The sequence below is a fragment of the Mandrillus leucophaeus genome, unplaced genomic scaffold (genome assembly GCF_000951045.1).
Source record: "Mandrillus leucophaeus isolate KB7577 unplaced genomic scaffold, Mleu.le_1.0 Scaffold622, whole genome shotgun sequence".
Classification (NCBI taxonomy): Eukaryota; Metazoa; Chordata; class Mammalia; order Primates; family Cercopithecidae; genus Mandrillus; species Mandrillus leucophaeus.
In genome coordinates this window covers 72,234-100,027 of record NW_012106720.1, presented here as the reverse complement: position 1 = coordinate 100,027, position 27,794 = coordinate 72,234, and the positions used below count along the sequence as shown (strand labels likewise).

General features: G+C 38.0%; 2 protein-coding genes across 2 annotated transcripts in view; one reads left to right on the top strand and one right to left on the bottom strand.

Moving 5' to 3' along the window:
- SBF2 (SET binding factor 2) overlaps positions 1–27,794 on the bottom strand; it is a 118,810-nt gene that overhangs the window by 60,215 nt on the left and 30,801 nt on the right. The window contains exons 2-10 of the mRNA XM_012000212.1: positions 18,622–18,792; positions 16,853–17,115; positions 15,631–15,803; positions 14,752–14,825; positions 12,080–12,275; positions 9,101–9,228; positions 7,750–7,925; positions 4,773–4,918; positions 1,827–2,025 (exon numbers count right to left, since the gene is read on the bottom strand). Of these exons, the coding sequence (XP_011855602.1) occupies positions 1,827–2,025; positions 4,773–4,918; positions 7,750–7,925; positions 9,101–9,228; positions 12,080–12,275; positions 14,752–14,825; positions 15,631–15,803; positions 16,853–17,076 (1,316 nt within the window). The 5' untranslated portion in view covers positions 17,077–17,115; positions 18,622–18,792. The remainder of the gene's footprint in view (positions 1–1,826; positions 2,026–4,772; positions 4,919–7,749; positions 7,926–9,100; positions 9,229–12,079; positions 12,276–14,751; positions 14,826–15,630; positions 15,804–16,852; positions 17,116–18,621; positions 18,793–27,794) is intronic.
- Positions 22,763–27,794, top strand: part of LOC105554028 (heat shock protein beta-1-like) — an 8,290-nt gene continuing 3,258 nt past the window's right edge. The window contains exon 1 of the mRNA XM_012000265.1: positions 22,763–22,792. Within this exon, the coding sequence (XP_011855655.1) occupies positions 22,763–22,792 (30 nt within the window). The remainder of the gene's footprint in view (positions 22,793–27,794) is intronic.

The following is a 27,794-nucleotide window of genomic DNA, read 5'->3' as shown; positions in this document are numbered from 1 at the left end:
GTATATTTTTTCTATCCTTTTACTTTCTACCTTTTTACATACTTGTATATTAGATTTGTCCCTTAAAAAGCAGCAGAAAGCCTTTTTTTTTTTTTTTTTTGAGACAGAGTGTTGCTCTGTCACCAGGCTGGAGTGCAGTGGCGTGACCTCGGCTCACTGTAACCTTCGCCTCCAGGGTTCAAGTGATTCTCCTGCCTCAGCCTCCCGAGTAGCTGGGACTACAGGTGTGCACCACCATGCCCAGCTAATTTTTGTATTTTTAGTAGATACATGTTGGCCAGGATGGTCTCCATCTCTTGACCTCGTGATCCACCCGTCTTGGCCTCCCAAAGTGCTGGGATTACAGGCATGAGCCACTGTGCCCACTTTTTTTTTTTTTTTTTAAAGCAAAGCCTGATCTCTCTCTTTGAATTGGAACATTTAGTCAATTAATAATTAATGCAATTATGGATATATTTGAATTTAAATCTACCATCTTAGTACTTGTTATTTATTCCATTTGTTCTATGTCCCCTTTTTTTTTTCCTTTCTTGCCTTCTTTTGGATTATTTTTTATTCCGTTTCCTTCCTGCTAAAACTTAATGGATATATATTACTTTTTACCACCATAAATGCTTTATAAACAGTGTTCTAATAAGTCATCTACTAAAATTTTATTTTATTTCTGACAGATTGGAATGATAAATGAGTCTGTTTTCTCAATGGCTGGCATAATTTTGATAGCAAACTTTCCAAACATCAGGAAATCATACCCCAACAACATGACATCTTCAGAGAAAATTTAGTTAGAATGACAGAGAATTCCAGAAAAATTACTGCATACTGAGAGTCCCAATTTTTCAGAACTTCATTCAAAATGTTTATTTGGCCACAATCTCAAAACTATATTCCCAACTTGTTTCTCAAGTTTCATATTAATATTTGTAAACTTAAATTGTCATTTAAAATGACATATCTATCTTTAAGAGCAACAGGGTTGAAACCAACAGTAACATTAAGACAACTTTCTAAAATATGTACAAAGCTTACAATTTACAAAGTGCTTTCACAGCTGTTTAGGCAGGAATTTATAAATGCAAAGAAAACAACTTACCTAGAGATGAAAATGACTAAACTTGTGAATGGTGAAAACGTAATTTTAGAAAATACATATTTACATATAGTAAAGCATGGAATAAGGCTCAAAATATTCGAAAAACAGTAAGAGATGACAAGAACAGGAAAAAGAAAATGTCTCTTTATTTACATCCTTTAAGTAATATTCCCTTGAAAACATTCCAGTTAGACGGCATAAGAAACCCTTGCCTACACCTGGGTCAGCAAATTATAGCCTGTGGGCCACAAATGGCCATGCCCACTCATTTCCTCACTCTCTGTGGCTGCTTTTGCGGCACACTTGAATAGTTGCAACAAGAGACTCTATGGCTCATAAACTGAAAATATTTACCAACTGACCCTTTATAGAAAGAGTTTGTGGCTCCCCAGCCTACAAAAGACTTTCATGTCTTCTATTGGCCTGGGAAAATCCTGTTCTTCAAGTTATCTTTAGTCATGCTAGAAAAGAAGTAAACTGGGAAGAGAGAGACAAGAGAAATTCATAGAGGGGTGAGTAGTTTACCTTTCACTTTCTTACCTAGTGGAGGTACTTTCAGTAAGGTAATTGTTCCAAAAATGCCAATGAGATGCTTGCTCATATCCTGGAAACCCTGTTCTTATTTTCAGGCATTTTTATCTATCTCAGGGCTATGGATGCAAATGGCCTATTAAAGATTCAAATGAGAAGAAAGGAAAGAAGACCTCTTTTTGGAGCCCACTGACACACTTACCTCCGGCAGAGTGAATACATCCTGTTGGAGGCAGTAATTCGAAAATACTCGGGTCTTGAACGGGAAGAGCTGCCACTTATGGTTCCTAAACCTAAACGCTGATAGTCTCTGAAACAAGCCTTTTCCACCAACTGCTCCATTGTAGACTTCTCGGAGGCCTTCAGGGTGGTACTTGTGGGGAGCTCACTCTCATCTGAAACTGGGATGGTAGAGACAGATATTAAAGAAATGATTAGCTCAAAGCACAGGATTAAAAACTTCCTTTTGGGCTGGGCATGGTGGCTCACACCTGTAATCCCAGCACTTTGGGAGGCCGAGGCAGGCGGATCACGAGGTCAGGAGTTCAAGACCAGCCTGACCAACATGGTAAAATCTCATCTCTACTAAAACTACAAAAAATTAGCCTGGCGTGGTGGCAGTCACCTGTAATCCCAGCTACTTGGGAGGCTGAGGCAGGAGAATCACTGGAACCCGGGAGGCGGAGGTTGCAGTGAGCTGAGACTGTGCCACAGCACTGCAGCCTGGGCAACCGAGCAAGACTCTGTCTCAAAAACAAACAAACAAACAAACAAACAAACAAAAAAACCCCAAAAAAGTCCCACTTCCTTTTGAAGAAGACCCTTACACCAAGACAGGTTTATATTAGGATGACAAGTATTATGTATATCACAAATTAAATCATATAACTTCTGTGAGGGATCACACTTAAATAAACATAAATTAAAAGTGTAATGAATAGTCAAGAAATAAAATATCAGTAATTCAACTAAAAAATGTCAGGAAAATAATACCTTTAAATAATTTCTAAAAACAATACAATTTTGAATTCATTACCTACACTGTTCTGTTTCACGCAGGCTTGCTTATTGTCAAATTGCAGTGATTTCCATTTAGGACTCTATACAAACACCCAAAGTTTGTCAGAGGCTAACCCATCAGTAAAATTTGTCTTTCGTATAATCACTATACAAGCTCATCATCCAGATTTCAGTTTACTTTTCAGACCATAAGCTTTTATTAGAAATTTCTGGATTAACCAGAAGTTCATTAGAGGGAAAAAGAACTGTATTTCCTCAGAGAGGTATAAGGAAGTTACACTTTTTTCCTGGAAATATTTTTGTTAGAGGATGTGGTGTACGTGGGAAACCCCCTCACAGTTTTACAATCACAGGTTACAGAATCCTTTACGATTTTAGATGTGGAAGAATTTACTCAATAATCAAATATTTTAGGGAGGCTTTTTTTTTTAAAAGGACATTCCTAATTGGTACTGCATGTTCTAACTGAAAAAAACAAACAAATTCCATGTTAAAAACTGTCCTAATTTACTTCCTTATTTATTTTGAAAGTAAGAGACATCAAATCAAGCTTTCAAAGTTTTTGAAAATGTACTCAAAGTACTAATGTGCAGGTAAAGCTATGGCCCTCTTTCATTAAAATATATTTTTAAAAAGCAGAAAATCAACAGCTGCGTTTCAATTTGTGAACTTTAATTCGTGTTTCAATTTGTGAACTTCACAATGCAATACAATCAGGTATCAATTCTGTGTTGGCCTTTTATTTTCAGAGGAGCAAAGAACATTATATAATTTTGTCTTTTAGTAGAATAATTATCATAGAATAATAAGTTTTGTTCCATGAAACATAAAAAAATTGAGTTAGAAGAGTCAATAGTGATGGGTAGCAATAATATTTTTATGGCTTGACATACGACTGCGAAAAGATCAGGGTTCCAACAAATGGTTATTTCAGTAATGTAATGGTGGGTATTTTCACTGCCCCCAGAGGCAAGCTTGTATGTACACATTCTCACCCAGGGCATGCATACATACATACAAAACCACATAGGTTCTTTTTTATTTTTATTTTTTGAGGCAGAGTCTTGCTCTGTCCGACCCAGGCTGGAGTGCAGTGGTGCCATCTTGGCTCACTGCAACCTTCTCCTCCCAAGTTCAAGCAATTCTCATGCCTCAGCCCCCTGAGCAGTTGGGACTACAGGTGCATGCCACCATGCCTGGCTAAAATTTTGTATTTTTAGTAGAGACAGGGTTTCGCCATGTTGGCCAGGCTGGTCTCGAACTCCTGGCCTCAAGTGATCTGCCTGCCTTAGCCTCCCAAAGTGCTGGGATTATAGGCATGAGCCACTGTGCCCAGCCCACATAGGTTCTTTATCCCAGCAACTGAAAATGGAGACCTGTTAGCCAGTGCTTTCTCTAAAGATGAGGTTTCTTTTTAAAAATGTTGTTGTTAGTAGTAGTAGTTCTTGCATAACCACTTGTGACTGATTCTAAGATCCTGAGGGGAAAAAAAGGGTGTAATGGCATTCTGCCTCCCATTATATCACCTTTTCTGTAGCGCTGATTCCATAGCATATTTGATACTGGGTTAAGAACGGGAAACAGTCACTCAGACATTTTGCTACTAGCTTTCTGCCTCTATTTTTCCCACTCAGAGGTATTGTAGCTGTTCTTTCAAATATTTAGCAAGTATTTTTTCTTATGACCTAAGTGTTCCTTCATCTTAGGTCCCCCATTTTGATTAAGAGCACCAGCAATGTTCTTACCAAAAACTGAAATCTTCAACTTGAAATGTTCAATGTCCTTACCTTAAATTCTTATTCTAGAAGAATAAGATACAGGGGACTACCCTATACCTAAATTTCCCATGCAGTGAGGTTTCCTTCTTTCTTCTTTTAATGAGACCCACATAAAAATGACCAATTAGCTGTATGGATTTAGTAAAGAAGAAGTATAATTTAACAAAATATTACCTGAACAATGGAATACTGGGAAAATATTTTCCCCTTAGTTCTAAGAAGCTGGTAAGTGCTTCCATCTTCTCATGAGATCTAGGTTTTCGTGAATCAAAATTTAAGCGCAACTACATCTTAGTCTCTTATTCATATAGGAAAGTTGAATCATGAAGGAAATTCAAGTTCTCACATACCAGATACATCATCATCTTCATTCCATCCAGGACGATTTACTCTTTCTTCCACAATTGTCCCTGTCTTCTTCTTCAGTAAATATTGCCGTCCAATTGTCATTTTCCCTGCCCTTTTGGCACCTTTCACAATTGTTTTTGAGAAGGTACTACAAGTTATAAAACCAAAAAGAATGTCAACTTAATATAAAAGCACTACTTGTATTGTTGATACCTACTTAGCTCAAATTGTTTCTTTTCCTTTCCCACAGCCACTACTGGTCCAGACTTTTGTTAAGCCTCTCCTTCTTTAGGTTATTTTTAATACGGCAGTAGACTAATTTCCCATAAAACATCATTGTCGTCAGGACACTGTCTTAGGCAAAACGTGCAGGAAAACGTAAAGTGAGACGCAAACTACTTATCACCCCAAATGTAAACTCCTTGGTTTGGCTTTTTGGGGAGGACTGCCCTGAACCCACTCTGGTTATCCCCATGCCACTGTCCCTACCACAGTTCCCACAAAGCATGCTTGTTGGAGTCCTCCTACATGGAAAGCTAGCCTGCCTGCTTCTCTACTTACTCAAACTCTCTTTCTACCAACTCCCAAGACTTTCTCTGAGATCATATGACCTTCATAGTTGGCAACACATTTGCTTATTTCTTAACTGTTTTAAGTGTGTATATGTGATGTCCTGACTCTAATTAGCTGTAAACCTTAAGAAGCATAGAAAAATAATATAATTTCCCTTTTTTGAGAGGATAAAAATAAATCAGAAACTTGAGTATCCTTTTGAGAATCAGCTTTAATTAAAGGGAAATTAAGATGTAAATCATTTGGAACTAAAAGTACTTTATTTATTCAAACAATTTACCCCTTCTTGCTGACAGAAAATCTAGGCAATCCAGAGAATTAAACAGAGAACCTATTTCCTGACTAATCAGATGGAGGTGAAGATTCTGAAGACTGTTCTTGATTATATTCTTCTCTATCACAAAGAACTCTTCTGGTGTTTTCCTGCCATTCAGTAAAAAGTGATAAGGCTTCTTTTATGGTCAGTTTCACCAGACTCCGTCTTTAGTTATTTGCAATGTAAACCTGAAGGTTATGAAACAAGTTTGAGATAACTGCTGGGAAGCATAAAATACTGATATTTGCTAAATTAAACCTATTGTAAGTCACTTGTATAACTTTTATTTTTATTTTTAAATTTTTATTAGTGGGCTTTCTGGCAAAAAATGGAAAGCCCGCTAGACAAATTCCAAAAGAGCTGTAACACCAGGTATAACTTAAACTCTATGGGAGTTTTGAAATTTTTTCCTAGCTAAAGCTATATCTTTTGTTTCATATACCCAGGCAACTCTTAAAATTTTCAAATTGCTATATCTCTGTTGCAGCTGATACAACAGGCTTGATACAGGTATATATTTCTGAAACTAATATAAATATACATGTTTCTGATAGTTTGTAAATGTAAAATATCACACAAAGCTTTGTCTCTTCCATTGAAGGCTGAGATAACAAACATCATAGGCTCCTCTGCAACCCTATGGTGCTAAGACAAGATGCTTGGTCCACTGCTGTAAATCCCTAGAAACTTGGTCATGCTTCAGCGTACCATACCTGGATATTTCTGGTCTCCTTTGCTTACCAGGTAATACAGGTGGCTAGCTGTGCAACTGAGAAATAATATACTGTCTGAAACCTCAAATCTTCTATAATCCCCAATCTACCCTTCTTTCAGGCAAAAGGAAAGGCCTCTTTTCCAAAGTCTGTAAAGCTCTCCCTAGTATTATAATTTGTATTGGCAGATGCCCACATTCTACATGGTTAACAATGAATGAAATTTTAGCCCTTATATTTTATCACTGATGGAAGATAACTTAAAACAATTGTTATTTTGTAATAACTGAAGTTTAAAACTTTCAACATAAATTTCTAAAAACTTTCTAGAAAATAAGGGTTCATACTAAAGAAATATGACAACCAAATGCAATGCCTGATCCTGGATTAGATCCTGGACCAGGAATAAAAAAGTTTAGGTTCTAAACTAAAAAAGGATCATTAACACAATGTGAATATAGACTCTGGGTTAGGTAAAAGTTTTATATTAATTAAATTTTCCGGTATTGATTACTGTGCTTATGTAAGATAATGTTGGGCAAGGGGAGAGAGGGCATTAGGACAAATACCTAATGCATGCGGGGCTTAAAACCTAGATGACGGGTTGATGGGTGTAGCAAACCACCATGGCACATGTATACCTATGTAACAAACCTGTGTGTTCTGCACATGTATTCCAGAACTTAAAGTATAATAAATAAATTTAAAAAATAAAACAAATAAAAAGATAATGTCTTTGTTCTTAGGAAATATATTTAAGGATAAATACATTACTTAACGTATTTATGTGATGTACTTAAGGATAAAAGGACATCTTATATCTAACTCAAATGGCTCAAAAAAAAAATATGTGTATATATAAGAGAGAGAATGATAAACAAATGGACCAAAGTAGAAACTATTGGTGAATCTGGGTAAAATATATACAGAAATTCTTTGTACTACTGTTACGAATTTTCTGTAAGTTTGGAAGGTTCAAAAGAGTTACGTAAAACAGAAAATAAAGCCTCCTGTTTCTAGATAAAAGCAAATCTGTCCACTGGGCCTGGATATTAATAAAAGCTGAAGAAATTGGTCAAAAGCATTTAGAAAGTGATCAATATGGAAAAAAGAGAAAATAGAATTTCACATTCTAAAAAAGGATTGTGAGCAATGGACATGACAGTCAAAGCCTCTGATAGCTTTTAGTGTTTGAAACTTGCTACATTTATCAATGTTGCTGTTCTGTAACTTTATGATCTTGGCCCCATGGGCTTGACAGAAACAGAACAGTGAATGAAAAGAGCAATTGCTTACACCTGGACACAAAGGATAGGTCACTCCTTTTGCAATCAATTATGGGAGGGCTGAAATTAACAGACTCGTCTTTCTTCTTACCGAAAAGAAGTGTTCTTTTCCTTCTGTTTTGGTAAAATTATTTGTGGGGTAGTCTGTCCAGCAGCAAAAGCAAAGGTGCTGAAAATGGACTGAGGATAACGGAATTTCATCAGCTGTTTCTTAAAGATCTCTACTACTTCTGGACTGACTTCTTCATCAAATGCTACCTTAATCAACTAGAAGCAAAAGAGATTAAACACAAAAGAAGCATTAAGGATTTCCAGGCAACTTTCCCCCAAACAACAGAATATAATAACACAAAATGGCAAGACTGGAGGTTGAAGGGACTTTGGATAACATGCACATAATTTTTAAATTTTTAAAAATAAAAGGCTCAAAAAGGTTTACTTGACATAAATGGCTAGTTGGCAAGGAAAATCATGCATCTTCAAGTCAGTTTCTTTAAGATTATTTCTTCTACAATGGGATAGGGAATTGTACTAGCAAACATGCCCTTCTCATTTCTCAACTGGTTGGTTCCAGATAGAGAGTTTGGCCTAATAAGGACTCTTCCTACCCAGATACAACAAATGTAGGAAGAAAAAAAATCCATTTGACTAGAATCCTAATCAGTACAGCTAGGCAATATTCAAGTGTGGAGTTCTTTGGAAGTTGGAACAGTGAGGAAATCCTTAGGCAGCCAATGTTTTCAGGTGATGAGAGGTCTGGAGCCTAAAGATCAGCAGCCTTACATTTCACACAATTAGCACAGAAGCCAATAGGAGAGATCCTTGACTAGAAGGTATGAGGCAAGAACTGAAATCTGAAAAGTGATGAAGAATAAGAAAAGCAAAATATTACAAACTGAGAATTTAAAAAAAGGAAAAACTAAGAAAAGGTCACTTCTTCCAGGGTCTGGTTTGCATCAGTAATTCTACAAAGTTCTGACATAGTCATAAACCCCTGGGAAACCTCTTGCTTTATCAGGGGTATGCAACTAGTACCAATAGAACTTTAGCCCTAGCTATACTTTTTATCTCTCCACAGAACAGCCACAGGGCGTTTCCTTCAAAACAGATGCCAAGACAACTGCTTTTTATCTAAAGGCTTCATCAAACAGGTACTGAGGTACAACTTGGGAAAGAATAAGAACCAATTGTATGTGTCTAAGTTTCTAAGATCACTCATTATTGAGTATCTGTTGGTACTCTGAGTTCACTAAGGGGCTCCAGGGATTAAATCCAATACCATTCATGAGTTTACTGAGTTGATGATTACCCTCTCAGAGCCTATGATCTTCCCCATTCTCATCCTCGTAACTTCTGAGCACATGACCACAGAAAATGGCCACAATATCATTTGACTTTTGAAAATTTTTGAATAGTAAAACAATGGCTTCCTTTTTTAATACCTGAAAAGATGCTGATGTGATCTGCAGTCCTTCTTGCATGTTCTGCTGTAGTTGGTTCTGCATTGTAATCTTCTTCTCCTTGGTGATGGAGGCAATGGGAAAGCTCCGCACAACTGTCTGCTCACCCACTGTAAACAGACAGGACACAGCTTTAGCAACAACACTTTATAGCTCACTTCTAGAGTGTCTACTGCTCACTTCATTAGTCACTGCTGGAGAAATGTATTTGAAGAGGACACTGCCCAGGGATGCAGTGAAAGAAAGTGCCCTTCACTCCAGGAAAGGATTATGTCTCAGGAGCGGCAAGTGACTTACATTTCACACAATTAGCATAGGAGGCAATAGAAGGGATCCTTGACCAGAAGGAATGAAGCAAGAACTGGAATTCTTGGAAATCTGAGAAGTTAGAGACAAGTGACTTGCCACTCCTGAGACAGAATCCTTTCTGGAGTGAAGAAACTGTCACAGTCTGACTGCCTTCATTCTTTCTATCTCCCCAACCTACTGTGTGCCACACAAGATCTCCTGGTTCAAGGCAATTTTATAGGAAGGGAGGTTTTGTACCAAAAAAAAAAAAGTACTCCTCAAGTATTGAAAAGACATCCAAGATATTTAATGTAAGGATGAAGCAAAAGAGAACAGGTTTTTAAAGTTTGTTTCCATATATGGTAAAAGGTGTTATACTATATATGTGTGACTTTGGAAAACAAGCCTGGACTTAGGCGCAAGACTTTTAGGAGTTTATTAAAGCAAACATGGGAAAATATAAATAATTATTTATCAAGTACCTGAGGTTACGAAGATGAGAGTCTAGAAAAAAGTAGCACACTCAAGACCTCCCTTGAAGAGCTTCCAATTTCCCGTGGGAGGAGAGTCACATGCAGAATATAATAATATGTGGTTAGCTCTTACGTTTGAGGGAACAGACTACAGGGATTTAAATATTTCAGAGAAGGATCTCTGCATGCTAGATGGATAGAAAATGATTTCTGGGAGAAGTGAGGGAGAAGTTGAGCTTTAAAGGAAGTGTAGAATCTGGATTTGCAGAAGGGAAAGGAAGAGCATTTTAGGCAGTGGTAGAGGAACATAACAGGAGTGGCAATGAACAAGGCCTCCCAGCTAGTAAGCCAGGGTGGGGGGGAGGTGGGGAGATGTGAACTAGGTTCATCTTATTTAACAGCCCATACATTTCTTCATTTATTATAATCAGAATCCTAATTCCCTGGATCTATCAACCTGTAATCTAGAAAAATTCTGACTATCTTTTTACATCAAGCTCATATCGAGAGGCTAAGCAAAGTCAGGATGTACATAGGATTTAAGTTCTAGGATGTATTTAACACCTACATTTATATAACATGTAAAATTATAATATTTAGATGTGTCATTAAAGGAGAAATTTTAAATTAGAAATTTAAAAGGAAATAAAAATATTTTCTTCGACAAAAATAATTTTCCTAAGTGAAATTAATCCAAAATTTGAAAGGAAAAAGCCAGAGAATATGAGATTTCACACTAAGCATGACTTTAAAATAAATTACAGCAATTTAAATGACCATGTAAGTATCACATGTTTATGTGTCCAAAATGTATGTTTATGGCCATTAATCTCGCGAAAGTCCTACTATAAAAAATGGTAAGTACTGTATGGTTTCTTTTAAAAGTACGTTTACTTTCAAATACAATTTGTGTACAGCAATATGAAGGAGTGGGCTAAGACATTTTTTCTCCTTTTCACTTTTTCAAAATAAGCAGAACTATTCTTACAAATTCATCTTTTCTTATTTAATTTTACGAACTTGTTGCACATTATATGGTAAGCAGTCTTTTATGACTGATATACTAAATCATCTTGATTCTATTCAACCTAGGGATAATGCAACTGTTAAGATTTAAAAGAGAATACATTTTATATATCTGAATTCAATTGTCCAACAAATGAGTAGCACATAGTGCACACTCATCAAATGCTACTAAATACATAATTTCAGAGGAGAAAGGCACTTTAGTGACCATTTAGCCCAATGGTTCCCAATCACAATCACTTGTGGGGCTAAAGAAATACACAGATGCCTGGGTCTCCCTATTTCTACTGCTTCAGATTCTAATTCAATTGTTTGAGGGTTGGGCCCAGAAACTGGTATTTTTTTTTAAAGATTCCCAGATAATTCAAATATGTAGTCAACGTTAAGAACCACTGAATTATCACCAAAGAAAGCCCAATCTCCCAATTTTATAAAAGAGGAAAATAAAGTACAGAAATGTTAAGTGACTTAAGTCACTGAGCTCTGACTTGGAGTCCTATTGTTTTGCCCAAAAGTCTTACTTATGTGCTTTTCCTATCAACAAGAGCATTTTACATACAGACTATAGTGACTTTAAGAAGATAATGTAGATTACTTTTGGTAGGGCATGCTATTCCTTTCTAATATAGAAGGCTGTACTGAATAGTAGAAAATAGAAATAGAAGTTATAGGAGTTTGGCAAGTAGAAGAGAAGTTGTCTGCCAAAAGGGAAGTGGGGTTAATTGGAATGGAATAAGAGGGAAGTGGGATTGGTGCTGGACAACCTTGTGATGGTTAGCATATCCTTCCACAAAAAGGTTCAAGTATCTGCAAGACCTTAGTTTTACAGTTAACTGTAGGACTCAGAAAGCGGAGACAAACCAGCAAGGAATATATTCAGCAGTTAGAGTGAATATCTCTAGTAAGTTATAATACTCTGCCCCATGAAATTATGATCATTTCAGCAAATGAACCCTTGATTTATTGTTTAGAAGACAACCCTTTGTTCTTCAAGTAAAAAACTATGACCCAAATTATCATTACCTCTGTTCATCTAAAGTATTTCACCAAAATACCTGTGTGGCAAAAAGCTTACTTTGGATTTAAAATGATCTGCAAATCACTGTGCACAGATGGGATCGAAACCTCATGTACCACACAGATATCCATGTTCTGATGGCATATTGAGCCATACCTAACTGATCATGGGGGGTTCCTCTGAAGAGAATTCTGTATGTGGTGAGGAACAAGGCTCCTTCTGCTGGCAGGAGCTGAGGGCCTCCAAGAAGACCTCCAGTAGCTTCTTCTCTTCCATCAGGATCCAGTAAGACTCGAAGACCTTCACAGACAATTTCTTCTCCTGGCAGCAGAGCAGGTCTAAGAATCTTGGGCTTACAACAGAAAAAGATTGATTGACTGATTGACAAATTGATTGATTTTTGGAGACAGGGTCATGCTCTGTTGCCCAGCCTAGAATACAGTAGTGCAATCATAGTTCACTGCAGCATCAAACTCCTGGGCTCAAAAGATCCTCTGACCTCAGCCTCCTGAGTAGCTGAGACTACAGGCATGCACCACTATGCCTGGCTGATTTTTAAATTTTTTTGTACAGACAGGATCCTGCTACATTGCCCAGGCTGGTCTCAAACTCCTGGCCTCAAGCAATACTCCTGCCCCAGCCTCCCAAAGTGCTAGGATTACAGGCATGAGCCACCATACCTGGCTAGAGAAAGTATTGTAAACACAACTTTTGTGGAGTTTCTAATACTCAGACCATGGTGATCTTTTCAATTATAGACCTAAAAATCTTAAGCCAGACTTCCCAGATAGTCACATGAGAAAGCTGATTTGGTAAGAGGCAGAAATGAAGTTTATACATCCAAATGTGGGAGGATTCTTTGCAGAACTGTCTAAAAGTAAAATCAGTGGGAAACAACTCAAATATCTGAAATATTCATTCAATGAAACATTCTGTAACCTTTAAAATATGACATAGATCTATATGTGTTAACATGCAAAAATATTCAGAAGGCCTGGTGCGGTGGCTCATGCCTGTAAACCCAGCACTTTGGGAGGCCAAGGCAGGTGGATCACTTGAGATCAGGAGTTCGAGACCAGCCTGGCCCACATGGTGAAACCCTGCCTCTACTAAAAATACAAAAATTAGCTGGGTGTGGTGGCAGGTGCCTGTAATCCCAGCTACTCATGAGGCTGAGGCAGGAGAATTGCTTGAACCTGGGAGGGGGAGGTTGCAGTGAGCCAAGATCGTGCCACTGCACTCCAGCCTGGGTGACAAAGCAAGACTCCATCTCGAAAAAAAAAAAAAAATCCAGAATACATTGATAGTTAAAAAAGCAAGTTAGAAACCAGTATGTACATTATAATCTCATTTCTGGAAAAAGAAAAGGAATTGTAAGACTGTGAACTAAACTATTAAAGGCAATGGTATCATAGTTAAGGGTGGAGGTGGAGGTAGTATAGGGAGGACTACAAGGGACTTTCACTTTGTACAATGTGTATTTCTTTTATGCTCAAATTTATACAAAGAACATTATTACTTTTGATATTATTTGGACATTATTATTTCTGTTTTTGAAAAAAAAAAAATACGGAGGAGCTTTTAACAAGACCTGTCCTTCTTGGCCACGTAATGAACATTTACACAACTCAGGAAATTCTGACTCAGTAACCACATAATACATTCCTCTGAACAGTTTAGGGCTAGGAAAAAAAATCTCTCCTGAATGTCTAATATGCTTATTTTTTACTAAGCAATAAAAACTAATCAGCAGTATTCTTTTTGTTGGCTCTAGTGACTTTAGAGCTAAATATAAAGCCAAAGTATAATAATCACTATGTCTCAGGTTTCTGTTAGAATTATATTCCTACCTATCTGGCTTCTGCTCGCTCCTATGAATGAATGAATGAATGAATGAATGAATGAATGAAATTAATTTACTTATTTATTTATTTGTTTATGAGACTGGGTCTTGCTCTGTCACCCAGACTGGAGTGCAATGACATGATCTCAGTTCACTGCAGCCTCAACCTCTTGGCCTCAAGTGATCCTCCCACCTCGGCCTCCTGAGTATCTGGAACTACAGATAACACTACCATAGTTGGCTAACTTTTAAATTATTTTTTGAAGAGATGGGGTTTCATCATGTTGCCCAGGCTGGTCTCAAACTCCTGGCTCAAGTCATCTGCCTGCCTCGGACTATCAAAGTGTTGGGATTATAGGCTTGAGCCATGGCTCCTGGCCTCAATTTGTTTTTGTTCTATTATAAAGTTCTGTTATATAGGTAACAGGGTCCTGAACCATAGTCTACTGGCACCAGACTACAAAGTACTCATCTGAGAGCCTTGTTAAAATACAGATTCCCAGATATGTCCTGAGGTACTCCGATTCAGGAGGGTGGGGTTGGGTCCAGGACTCTGAATTTTTAATAGACTTTCCAGCTGTTTGGGATGTATAGTCAGATTCAGAAACCTGGGTTTTTTATGATAATTGCCTTAAATCCTTTTTTAGGGGTGGGGGAGGGGGAGAAAATAGGCACAAAATAAAATCTTGGGTTGGGCTTAGAGGTTAGAAATGTTCCTAATTTATGCCCTGCCTATAAAAGTAGACTCAATGAGAGGTTATTATCGCTCCTTTGTTGAATCCAAGAAAAGATTCTGTTCCTATTTCAGTATCCTTTTTATAAGGTTCTATATGACAAACTCCTCTGAAAGTTTAACATATCATTAAAACTGGAGCTAGTGTCTGTAAAAGGTTAGGTGAACACACTTTCCTGGCACACAGCAGTCTATCGTTTGTTTTTAAGAAGAGAGGCTATACCCTGAAAGCATGTCGTCTGGAATTACTACCTTCTGAATAGGTGGAAGTCTTCTGCTTTCTCGATGTACTGCTTCCAGGGTCTCAATGTGCATAGCTACAATCCCTAGGATGAGTCAGAGTATTCAAAATGAAAGAACACAGACAAGCAGAATAAAAACAAATTCTGGATATTTTAGAATTAAACGTTAATTAAAGTTTAGTGGTTCCTCAAAAAAGTTAAAGAGAATTACCATTATGACCCAGCAGTTTCACTTCTACATACATACCCCAAAGAAATGAAAGTAAGGACTCAAATAGATACTTGTATGTGGATATTCATGTATTATTATTTATAATAGCTAAAAGGGAGGGAGAAACAACTCAAATGTCCATCAACAGATGAATGGATAAAATGTGGGACAGCTATACCATGGAAAATTACTCAGCCATAAAAAGGAATGAAATTCTGATACATGCCACAACACGTATGAACCTTAAAAACATTATGCTAAGTGAAATAAACCAAACCCGAAAGTACAAATAGCATCTAAGTCCACTTATGTGAAATATCTAGAACAGGCACTTTATAGAGACAGAAAATACATTAGAAGCTACCAGGGGCTGCAGGATGGGGAAACAGGAGTTATTGCTTAATGGGTAGAGTGTTTGGGGTAATAAAAAAGTTTTAGAAATAGATAATAGTGATGGCTGCACAACATTGTAAATGTAATTAATGCCACTGAATTGTACACTTAGATTGTTTTATGTTATATATGTATTTTACAACAATTTAAAAACATTTTAAAAACTAATCAGAAAATAAATAAATAGCATGGCTGAACTATATGGAAGACACGTATTGCCAGGTTTTATGCTGAAACTCAATAATCTCCAATATTCTGATTCTCTAATATCTGCAAAGTGATTACCTGGTATCATGCAATGAAGGCTCTTGATGTGATCCTGAGTAACTCCACTCTCTGTACAAACTTTGTCAATAAATCGGGTAATGAATCGCACAACAGAATTGGCAATGTCATTATTCTCTGAATCTTCAAACCCACTCTCTGTATCATAGCTCTCAGCTACACTTCCTGCAATACTAAGACAGTCAAGGAAAGAAATCATGGTCAGTACTCAAATGCAACAAATGACTACTATATAGTAGTCAATTTACATAGCAATTGAAATATGATCAAAGAGATGTCTACTCAAGTAGAAGGCTCACTTAACTCCATGGCTCCTTGGTAAGTCATGGTGATAAAACACAACGTTCTACTTGTCTACATTTGGAAACTACTGTCAGGCATTATCCTTTGGACCCAGATTTGTTTCTGTAAGGAATACCTTTTGTCACTCTCCCAAAAGGAACCCAGGAACCACAGAAAATAAAGCAAAAGAGGATTCTCTCGTTTATTATGGACTACCTGGGCCTTCTAAAGCAACCTGTCCTCCCAAGTTAATTATTACATAGAGACCAAGTAATATGGCTATGTTTGGCAATTTGGCAACTGAGGAACATGTTTCCTGGTAGGCAAAGTAAGAGAATTTTTCTCAGCAACAGGCATATTCTTCGGTATGTAAGGACCAAACTGTCCTATGAACCTTTCTCTTGCCAGGATTTATCACTCTCTGAGTAAACTGCAGCCCATTTGGGTTTTAGTTTCAGTGGTATGAGAAGTCACTGGAGGGTAGAGACACGGAAGGCATGGTTGAGGATATGACTATAAGGTTGAGGAAAAGGAGGGCTGAGAAACAAACAGTCACTTTTGCAAGAAGGTGCTCACTAATTTCTCTGGAATGATTTCTGTAAATTGCTTTGGCAGACAGTAACTAAAGGGCTGGATCAGTAATGGGTGAGACATTTGGAAAAATTAGGTCATAAAAAAGAAGAGAGTGTGGGAAGTGGTTAAGAATACTAGGATGAAGTGAATCTTTTAGAGAGAAAAGCTGAAATAGTCCAAAGGTGAGGAAAAAATGGTTAACTTTTGAAATATGTTAATGGTTAACTTTTGAAATATGTCAATATGTTAATAATCAAATATGTTAAAATTTGAGCAGTATTTGCTCAAAATGTTTAATATTATCTGTCAAGCCAAGACTGGTCCCAAGAAGAGTAGGAGGAGGGTCTGTGTGTTCACATTTTGGTACCTGTTTGTGACAATGCTGTTGCTTCCGCTCTCCCAGTCACCTGGTGCTGATGTTCTTAGGAGCTTGTTTTTACTTGTGTCGAGTGGAACTAGCAGGTTCACCATGAGGTTTGCAAAGTGAATGGCCTGACTAAAGACAGTGCTTTCCTCATGTTGCACTAGCTCTTGCTGAGTTAACTTGCTCAGGGTAGGCCAAAGGCGTAGTTGCTCAGCTGCCAGGTCCATTGCTGTCTTCTCCTGATATTGGTTATCAGGAAGCTTATCCTAAAAAATAAAGCAACACAATCCAAAAGAGAACCATCACTTCAGGTGAGCTTAAAAAACATAGATGTTTTAAATAACTATTCTATTAAATGCTTACATCAGCAAAAATGAAAACATAAACAAAACATAACAACCACAAAACAAAACCTAGTCTTCTTTCCCAGATCCAACAGGCCTTGAGTGGAACTATGTGACAAACCTCAGGAAGCAGCAGCAAAGCACCTTATAGCTTGTGAAGAGCTGGTATGTCTATGGTCTCACTTGTACCTAACCTAGGGCTGGCTCCGGGATAGACTTCTTTAGAATGACTGGCAAAGAAGCAGTGACATGTGTTTGCTCTATGAATTCTTTTGAGATGTGTCAATATTAACATTACAGCTGCTTAAAAAATTATCGAAAGCACCCCCAAAGCCCAATAAATTTCTGAAGTATAATGATAATCAGCCTTTAAGGCTGCTTTAAATTCAATTCATGAGGATAACTTCTAACAGTTATTATTACTGCATGCCAGGTACTCTTCAATGCACTTTATATATTAGACACTAAAATCTCATAATAATCATATCCATTTTACCAGTGAGGAAATAAGGCACAGTGAAGTAACATGACTTGACCCAAACCAGAGAGCTAGTAAATGATATTTTAAACTTTCAGAGTATTTAAAACTACTCTTTCAAATTAAAAACAATTTCCTTGATTTTAAAATATTTTCTGATATTTTTCATAAAAATATTTTATGCTAATGAAACAGAGAGAAACATATAGAATATTCCTAGAAGAAGACCTAGATTTATTACTGGCATTTTTTAAAAATAGAACTACTAAATTTTACATTTATTTTGGAGTCAATTGACTTTAATTTGACATTCCTCCAGGAAAGTTAGTTGCATAGAGAAGTATGCCTGTTATTTTAGGTTTGTTCTTTTTTTTTTTTTTTTTTGAGACGGAGTCTCGCTGTGTCTCCCAGACTGGAGTGCAGTGGTGCAATCTCGGCTCACTGCAAGCTCCACCTCCCAGATTCACGCCATTCTCCTGCCTCAGCCTCCCGAGTAGCTGGGACTACAGGCGCCCGCCACCACGTCCGGCTAATTTTTTGTATTTTTAGTAGAGACGGAGTTTCACCGTGTTAGCCAGGATGGTCTCGATCTCCTGACCTCGTGATACACCCGCCTCGGCCTCCCAAAGTGCTGGGATTACAGGCGTGAGCCACCACGCCCGGCCTAGGTTTGTTCTTTCTACTCAACTTCCTATAATCATTTCCAGGAAATTCTTATTTATTAAAGTATATTAAAACAATCCTAGTGCTGAAGAACTGAATTAAGAAGTTATTATGGAAAAACATAATGTCTGAAAACAACAGAAGAAAGATATCACAGGGCTCCCTAAATAAAACTCAAATACACTGATAGGAAGTAGCTAGAGCTTTTTTTTGCCCTGGGAAGGTCTGCTTTCCTTAAAGCCAGAATCCTAATCCCACACAATTAGCGTTCTTTTCTTCTCTCTTACCTTTTGCTTCAGATGCGGGGCATGATTGTCTTCCTTGGCTGAGAGATAAAGAGAGCGAACCTGTTCCTGCACTGCATTGTAAAAGGTTGTCTCCCAAAACTGCTGATTTGTCCAAATGGGGTGGTCTTGTACACATGTATAAGCAAACTGGCTGACTCCAGGGGCAAGTTTCTGTGAGAATACACAAAATATATCACCATGGGGCTGGCAGAATTATAACAGTTCATAAGGTCACAGGGGCCACAGTTAATCATAGATGTGATCAAAGGATTTCTCTAAAGAATATCTTATGGTAGTACAGGCTTAGCAATCAGCAACTTACTCCTTTTTAACTGAAAACTGTGGGCTTGCTGTTGGATCCTTGAGAGTCTCAGTCACTTTATCAAAATGGGTATTTTAGTAACAGCTAAAAATCAAAGCTGTTATTATATCAATTAGAAAATACAGGAAAAGGAGGCACTGTAGATTTAGTGAATATTATTACAATTAGGGCATATAATAAAATCCATCACGATGTAAACATAAAACTCCAGATAATTTAACATTTCCTCTACTTGGCTTTAGGGTACTCTTTTTAAGAGACAGCAATTGATATGTGAGTGAACCTACAGCTTGGCCTTACACACAGAATGAGGATATAGCATGAATTAGGGACTCAGGAGAACCGCACTTTTCCTACTGCTCATTCCAGCCCATTACCTCCCCACCAAAGCTGCTGCCTGGCTCACATACTCTCTAGAAGACTGTCCTGGGCTTCAAGGGCATTTTCTGGTAACCAAATTTGTGCAGGGAAAGATAAACACAAATCAAACCGCCTTCCTTTCAGGGACTTCCTGCTGGGTTTCAGAGTAAGAGTAAACTTAAGAGATGATTAACAACAGAGGGAAGGAAAATGAACTCTGCAGGCATTTAGAAGGCACTTCATATATATTTAAGTTTGTTTAGTTCCAAAACCCCTGCTCGTTTTACAACATCAAATTGTCTTTCAAAAGAACTGAAAGTAAATCAAAATAAATTAAATGCCAAATTAACTGCCAATTAGCACTTCTGTTTTCCCCTCACTTTATGATTTTGTTTCCCAAAGTAATATTCTGCCTTGAAACCTCTAAAAAAAACTTATATAACATTGCTTTTCAAATTTTAAAGATAATTTACACTGCTAAATTTCAGTTAGTGACTTGAGTCATCTTTCTAGAACTACTTCTCTCACCTCTAAAAGTTAAGGATGTTTCAAATTTTAAAAAATTCATAATTTTCCAAGAAAAAGTAGGTACCATTTTCAATAAACATTTTTTTGGCCCATTTTATTCTTTGGAATTGAGTTCATCTATTTTCTGTGAGTAGAACTAAAGTTTCTGATAAGTTTTCTTTTGAAGCAATTTAATAAGCCGAGTCTCTTCTGAAATGTTGGACACTGAAGATGATTACTAAGGTTATATAACAGTTACACAACAAAAGTTGGTTTATTTCTTAGGAATGTATACCAGATATATAAGACATCTGGTAAAAATTATATGCTTAATACATGCTAATCTCCTTTTTGGTCTAGAGCTGGAATAGGTATCATGAATACCACAAAACGTAGTGCCTGTGTAGTCAGAAGCCAGGTGGTTGTGATTCTGCCTTGAAGAGTCTCTGTGTACTACATGCCATGTGTAAGACCTTTTCAAGATAGGACTGTGTTACTGCTGCTGAGCTAACTGGCTATAACCTCAATTCTCCCTATTAAGTGGCTGTAAGTTGTGGCTATGAAGCAAAAATCAGGAGTTCTTTGAGGGTGCACAGGGATCACTGTTGGATTTCATGTCGTCTATCTGCTCATTTAACAAACAGCTACTGTCTACCTATGGGAAATCATGAAAAAAATGTGTGCGGTTTTGTGAGTGCGTAAGCAGAAGCCACACACACTGAATCACAAGCTCCTTATATACTCTGCATGAAGACACTTGGGACATGGATTACACACTTTTTCCTCCTTCATTTTTTAGTCCTTTACTGTAAGGACCAGCAATTATTTCAGTAGCAGTACACAAGCCTATTTTGTTTTTTTTGTTTTTTTTTGAAGCGGAGTCTGGCTCTCTTGCCCAGGCTGGAGTGCAGTGGCCGGATCTCAGCTCACTGCAAGCTCCACCTCCTGGGTTCATGCCATTCTCCTGCCTCAGCCTCCCGAGTAGCTGGGACTACAGGCGCCCGCCACCTCGCCTGGCTAGTTTTTTGTATTTTTTAGTAGAGATGGGGTTTCACTGTGTTAGCCAGGATGGTCTCGATCTCCTGACCTCGTGATCCGCCCGTCTCGGCCTCCCAAAGTGCCGGGATTACAGGCTTGAGCCACCGTGCCTGGCCCACAAGCCTATTTTGAAACAGTTTTTTTTTTTTTTTTAGACAGGGTCTGGCTTTGTCACCCAGGCTGGAGTGCAGTGGCATGATCGTGGCTTACTGCAGCCTCAACTTCCCAGGCTCAAAAGATCCTCCCACCTCAGCCTCTCTAGTAGCTGTAGTAGCTGGGACTACAGGTGTGCACCACTATACCCAGCTGTTTTTTGTAGAAAAATTTGAAACTGGGAGGTGGAGGTTGCAGTGAGCTGAGATGGGGTTTTTGTAGAGATGGGGTTTCATCATATTTCCCAGGTTGGTCTTGAACTCCTGGGCTCAAGTGATCTACCTGCCTTGGGCTCCCAAAGTGCTAGGATTATAGATGTGAGCCACCATGACCAGCCTGAAAGAGATTTTAAAGGCACTAAACTCAAATGAGATAAAACTGTAATTCTCAACTGCCTTTACCATGAGTATACTAAGGGCAGTACCATTTCTTACAAATGCAGCATAACATAATCAACGGCGACTCTAAAAATGTTGAAGTCTTGAAATTATATTAATATAGATAAGCTCCAAAAAAAACGAGCTTTAAACAAATCCTTATCAGATTCTCATAAAGCACTTTTAGGACAATCAACACACCAAAAAAGTTATTAATTAAACATCTTTTATTAAAACTTAACAGAGATGTACAGGAATCTGAGTGTATAATGAAGCCCCACCTTTCTTCAGCATTTTTCTCACTGATGGTGTATATTTGCTTTCCTTGGCACATGTGAGTTGACATTACAGGTTGAATGTCCCTTATCTGAAATACTTGGGACCAGAAGTGTTTCAGATTTTGGAATATCTGCATTATATTTACTGGATGAACATTCTAAATCTGATAATCTAATATCTGAAATGCTCCAAGGAACATTTCTTCTAAGTATCATGCCAGCCTGCTAGAAGTTTAGAATTTTGGAGCATTTTGGACTTTCTTTTTTCTTTTTGGAGACAGGGTCTCATTCTGTCACCCAGGCTGATGACAATCATAGATCATTGCAGCCTAGAACTGCTGGGCTCAAGGGATCCTCCCGCCTTAACCTCCTGAGTAGCTAGGACTATACGCATGTACTGCCATGCCTGGCTAATTTTAAAAAATGTTTTTTGAGGCCAGGCACAGTGGCTCATGCCTGTAATCCAAGCACTTTGGGAGGCTGAGACAGGCAGATCACTGAAGGTTGGGAGTTTGAGACCAGCCTGGCCAATACGGTGAAACCCCATCTCTAGTAAAAATATAAAAATTAGCTGGGTGTGGTGGCGGGCACCTGTAATCCCAGCTACTTGGGAGACTGAGGCAGGAGAGACACTTGAATCTGGGAGGCGGAGGCTGCAGCGAGCTGAGATCGCGCCACTGTACTCCAGCCTGGGCAACAGAGCGAGACTCCATCTCAAAAAAAAAAAAAAGAAAAAGTTTCTTGAGACAGGTTTTCACTATGTTGCCCAGGCTGGTCTTGAACTCCTGGCCTCATGCAATCCCCCCACCTCGGCCTTCCAAAGTGCTGGGATAGGATTAGGCCACCAAGTGTGGCCCAAATTTTTGAATTAGAGATACTCAACCTGTATCTTCATGTTTATTCACAAACTAAAAGTTGAATATGCAAAAACTAATCTAAGTAATTTGAACAAAAGGGGGACTATATATGTCCCAAGGAAGAAAAATGGTGCAAGACAGAGTGACAGTGGCCCAAAGGGGCCCACAGCCTGCTTACTAGGTGAGAATTACAGCAGGGTAAAGTGACTATAGTACAAACACTTGGTGGCAAGACAGACACAAATGGCTATGGCATCTGTGATAGTGGCAGTCGTCTTAGTAAACAGAGAAAATAAGGGCCTGTAGATAAAACGATCTTCTGATATGTGCATTAGAAATCATTAACCTCCAAATACTTAAAATATTATTCTTTTTCTAGACATGCAATTTGCCTTCTTTCTTTGTGGTTTCTTGCTTTGTCTGGTCAACCACAAGCAAGGAGCCCTGTGTGCCTCAGTGAGGATGGGCAGGGCCATTTCACTGATGGGTGTTCTCAGGACCAGCAGAGGGCAGTATCACTTTATTCTGCCTAGACGCTATCATGGCTTGATCTACAAATTGCAAAAATGGAACTTTGCAGTCAGCTTGGGATAGAAAGTGGGTGGTAAGGTAAATATTTCAGGTGTTCACTGTGCATTTGGGAGAATCTATAAAGAAAAAGAACTGTTCAGGGTCATATGGCAAGATGAGTAGAACAGATGGGAATAGAAATAAAGCTTTCCATTACTCTATGTTGTCTCTGTAAGATACAAAATTAAGATATTTTACAAACAAACCTGTAATATAATTATGTAGAAAAAGATGTAATGAGACTTTAGGGTTTCAAATTCAGTATAACCTGGGACAGTAGCAGTAGTTTTAGTAAACAGAGAAAATAAGCATCTACGGATAAAACTATCTTCTGATTGTAATAATTTATTTTTAAAAATTTTCTTTATTATTTTGTATTTAATTTTTTTATTCTAATAATTTCCCTGGTTTGAAGAAAAAACTTTCCCAAGACAAGATGGTTTTACAAATTGGTCTGTACACTAGCATCATAATCTTTTAACACTGCACAAAGATGAGATTTAACTCATACTGAGGGTGTGAGAGCGGTGGTGCTGGTTGGGAATGCTTTTGCCAAATCACATCTCTCATTCTCTTCAATTCTGGCAACAATATTTATATTTCATAATAATTTTTATGATTCTGTCCTAAGGAAACAAGTGATATTGTGCCATGCAATTTTATGAGATGTTTAAGAATGCGTTGACTTTCTTCTTTATCTAGAAAAAATAGCCCTTGAAGATACCAGATTAAGCAATGCCATTCATTTTCCACAAAGCTTTCAAAGGAAACCCAGCATGGGACAGGATATGAAGAATAAACTCATGGGGCTCACCTACCAGCAGGCCAGTTTCAAATCCAAATAAAGGACGTAAATCATCTGAGAGATGAGATGGTCCAGGGAAAGGTTAAGATATCAGCATGAGGGGCCTGTCAAAGGCCTGTCTGGCTAGATATGTTTGTTCCCCAAGCTCAAGGCTCTAGTTTGGGATCTCAGGGAAAACCGGATTTCAGGAAAGAAGGCTAGCTGGCAGGACTTATCCATAAACATGTAATGGTCTTAAAGAATAATGCAGAGATTCATTGTTTAAATTGCTGGTGATTTCCTATCTAGTTCTGGTCCCTGGAATTTAAGTGTACCTAACTAACCGCACAATTCAAGGATGGTGCTAGCAAGTCCTCCTGTGATTCTGCTCTGGTCTCACCAAGTCCAGATAATAAATCACTTTAATAGTTAATTTTAGAGCATTTTCTGATGAAATTGGGAGTCTTTCTTTTGCTTAGTCTTGAGAGACAAACAAAAGGAAGATAGGAATAGGAAAAATATGTATCCAAAACCTGGCTTTATCACATCTTAAACATATTTGCTTTGTCCCTCCCCCCCCTTTTTTTTTTAAAGAAAGGACATAGAATACATACAAGTCCATTGTATACCTCTCCTGATTCTATTTCTTTCCTATCCTAGAGGTGACCATTATCATGAATTAGGTATTATCATTCCCATTTTGTTTTTTACCTGTGTATGTCCATAAAGAATATATCAGTTATATTGCAGGTTTTATTCTATCCCTTATTGATGCTTTTCATGTATATAACTCATACTTCATCTATTTATGTGATATCTAACAAAACTATATAATTAATTGGGACAAAACACAACTGGCTTTTGTAAACATACAACTCAGCAGGAGCAGAAAGAGAATGGCCTATAAGCAATGAGTATTTAGAATATTATGTTCATTAGTTAGTGGGATTTACAGAATAGTGAGTAATCCATTTAGTTAAATGGGGTGACTATAAGCGTATTGCACATTTTTTCCTGTTTTACTACCTGATACTCAGAGATTGAACAGTACAAGTATCCTTAAACTCAGAATAGTCTATACCCCTTCTGGATTGCTCCGAAGATCGAGGCATACAATTTCTGCATGAGAGGCATATTCATCCACCAGCATTGTCCAGTATTCACTTGATGTGCCAGGTTCTATAAATGTCAGTAGTTGGGATGATAGGATTAAAGTCCTTTTTTTTCAAAACATAGTCTCGTCTTGTGACCCAGGCTGGAGTGCAGTGGCACAAACGAGGCTCACTGCAGTCTTAACCTCCTGGGCTCAAGCAATCCTTTTGCCTCAGCCTCCCATGTAACTGGGACCACAGGCATACACCACCATGCCTGGCTAACTTCTGTATTATTTGTAGAGATGGGGTCTCACTTTGTTGCCTAGGCTGGTATCAAACTCCTGGGCTCAAGTGATCCTCCCGCTTTGGCCACCCAAAGTTCTAGGATTAAAGCCATGAGCCACCAGGCCCAGCTGAACTCCAGTTTTAAACCACTTAGCCTTCTAATGATTCTGTGTCTTAAGTTGTTTAGTAAATATCAAGAGTTCAGAGGATAAATCAATTTCTTTCCTTTGTGGTCCAGAAATTTGTAGACATCAAATGCAAGACAGTTGTCAAGTCCTTTGCCTGGATTTGGTGGTCTCAAAAATATAAGATACGATCTAAATTCTCCTAATCCTCTTATTTTTGGCCGGTTTTAATTTTTTTTTTTTTTTTTTTTTTTGAGACAGGGTCTCATTTGTTGCCCAGACTACGGTGCAGTTGGCATGATCTTGGTTCACTGCAGTCTGAACCTCTGGGGCTCAAGTGATCCTCCCACCTCACCCTCCTGAGTAACTGAGACTACAGGTGTGCATTACCATGCCTGGCTAATTATTAAACAAAATTTTTGTAGAGATGGGGGTCTCACTATGATGCCTAGGCTGGACAATTTTATACAAGTAGTACAATGTTGTGTTTCATTCTGCAACTTGGTTTTTCATGCATTATGTTGTTAGATTTATTCAGGTAATGAGAATTATCTGACAACTAAAAATATCTCTGTAAAAAGTCTTTAAAATAAGAAAAAATTATTATAACCAACCTATTCTGAGTATAATACATTTTCAGTATAAATATTTATCAACTCAGTTAATCCTCACTACAATCTTATGACCCGCTGAGATAGGTACCATTATTTCCCCTGTTTAAAAATGAGGAAATAGCCAGGCTCGGTGGCTCATGCCTGTAATTCTAGCACTTTGGAAGGCTGAGGCACGTGGATCACCTGAGGTCAGGAGTACAAGACCAGCCTGGTCACCATGGTGAACCCCTATCACTACTAAAAATACAAAAATTACTAAAAATACTAAAAATACAAAAATTAGCTGGGCGTGGTGGCACATGCCTGTAATCCCAGCTACTTGGGAGGCTGAGGCAGGAGAATGGCTTGAACCTGGGAGGCAGAGGTTGCAATGAGCCAAGGTCGTGCCATTGCACTCCAGCCTGGATGACAGAGCAAAACTGTTTCAAAAAAAACCCAAAAAAGTGGGGGGTGGGGATTGAGGCAAAAAGAAGTGACTCGTTCAAGGGAACACTGATAGGGAGTGACAGGCCAGAGATGGGATTTGAACCCAGCCAGTTTGGCTTATAGAGTCTTGTTTTTCAACTACTGCACAATTTAACTATTGTATGGAATTCCATGGTATGAATATACAGCGTTGTCTTGTTCCTGTTAATAGACAGTTGTATTATTTCCAACTGTTTGCTATTATAAACAATGATGCATAAATATCATCATATATTTCAACTGTCAACTATTGATTATTGGTTTTAGCACCATTTAGTAGGGCCTGGAAGTACTTGACACGGGTCCCAGTAAATGTGGTAATTCTCATTGTTATCTATACCAATAAGCATTTTGGGGTTATTGCATATTGGTTATTTTTCTAATAAGAAATTATTTCATGTAGGTATTTTGCAAATCTACTATTTTAAAAAATTAACAGTAATTCTTTAATATCAGGAAGTCCTAGCCAAACAATCTTAAAATTCATATGGAATCACATAAGAAAGACCCTGAATAGCCAAAGCAATCCTGAGGAAAAAAAAAAAAACAAAGCTGTAAGCATCCCACTATCTGACTTCAAAATATTCTATAAGGCTATATTAGCCAAAACAGCATGGTACTGCCATAAAAACAGACTCATTGACTAAAAAAGCAGAATAGAGAACCCATAAATAAATCTATGTATGCATAGCCAACTGATTTTCCACAAGGGTGCCAAGAACAGATACTGGGGAAATAACAATCTCTCCAATAAATGGTGTTGGGAAAACTGGATATCCATACGCAGGAAAATGAGACTAGACCTCCATCTCTCACCTTATACAAAAATCAAATCAAAATGAATTAAAGACTTCAATGTAAGACCTGAAACTATGAAACTACTGGAAGAAAATATTGGGGAAATGCTGCAGGACATTGGTCTGGGCAAAGATTTCTTGGGCCAAGACCTCAAAAGCACAGGCAACAAAGAGCAAAAATAGACAAATGGGATTATATCAAGTTAAAAAGCTTCTGCACAGCAAAGGAAACAATCAGCAAACTAATGAAACAACGTACAAAATGGAAGAAAATATTTACAAACTATCCATCCAACAAGGGATTAATAACCAGAGTATATAAGGAATGCAAGCAACTCAAAAGCAAAAAACTGACTAAAAAAATGGGCAAATGATTGAGCAGACATTTCTTAAAAGAAGACATAAAAATGGTCGACAGGCATATTTAAAAATGCTCACCATCAGGCCAGGCGCTGTGGCTCACGCCTGTAATCCCAGCACTTTGGGAGGCCGAGACGGGTGGATCACGAGGTCAGGAGATCGAGACCATCCTGGCTAACACAGTGAA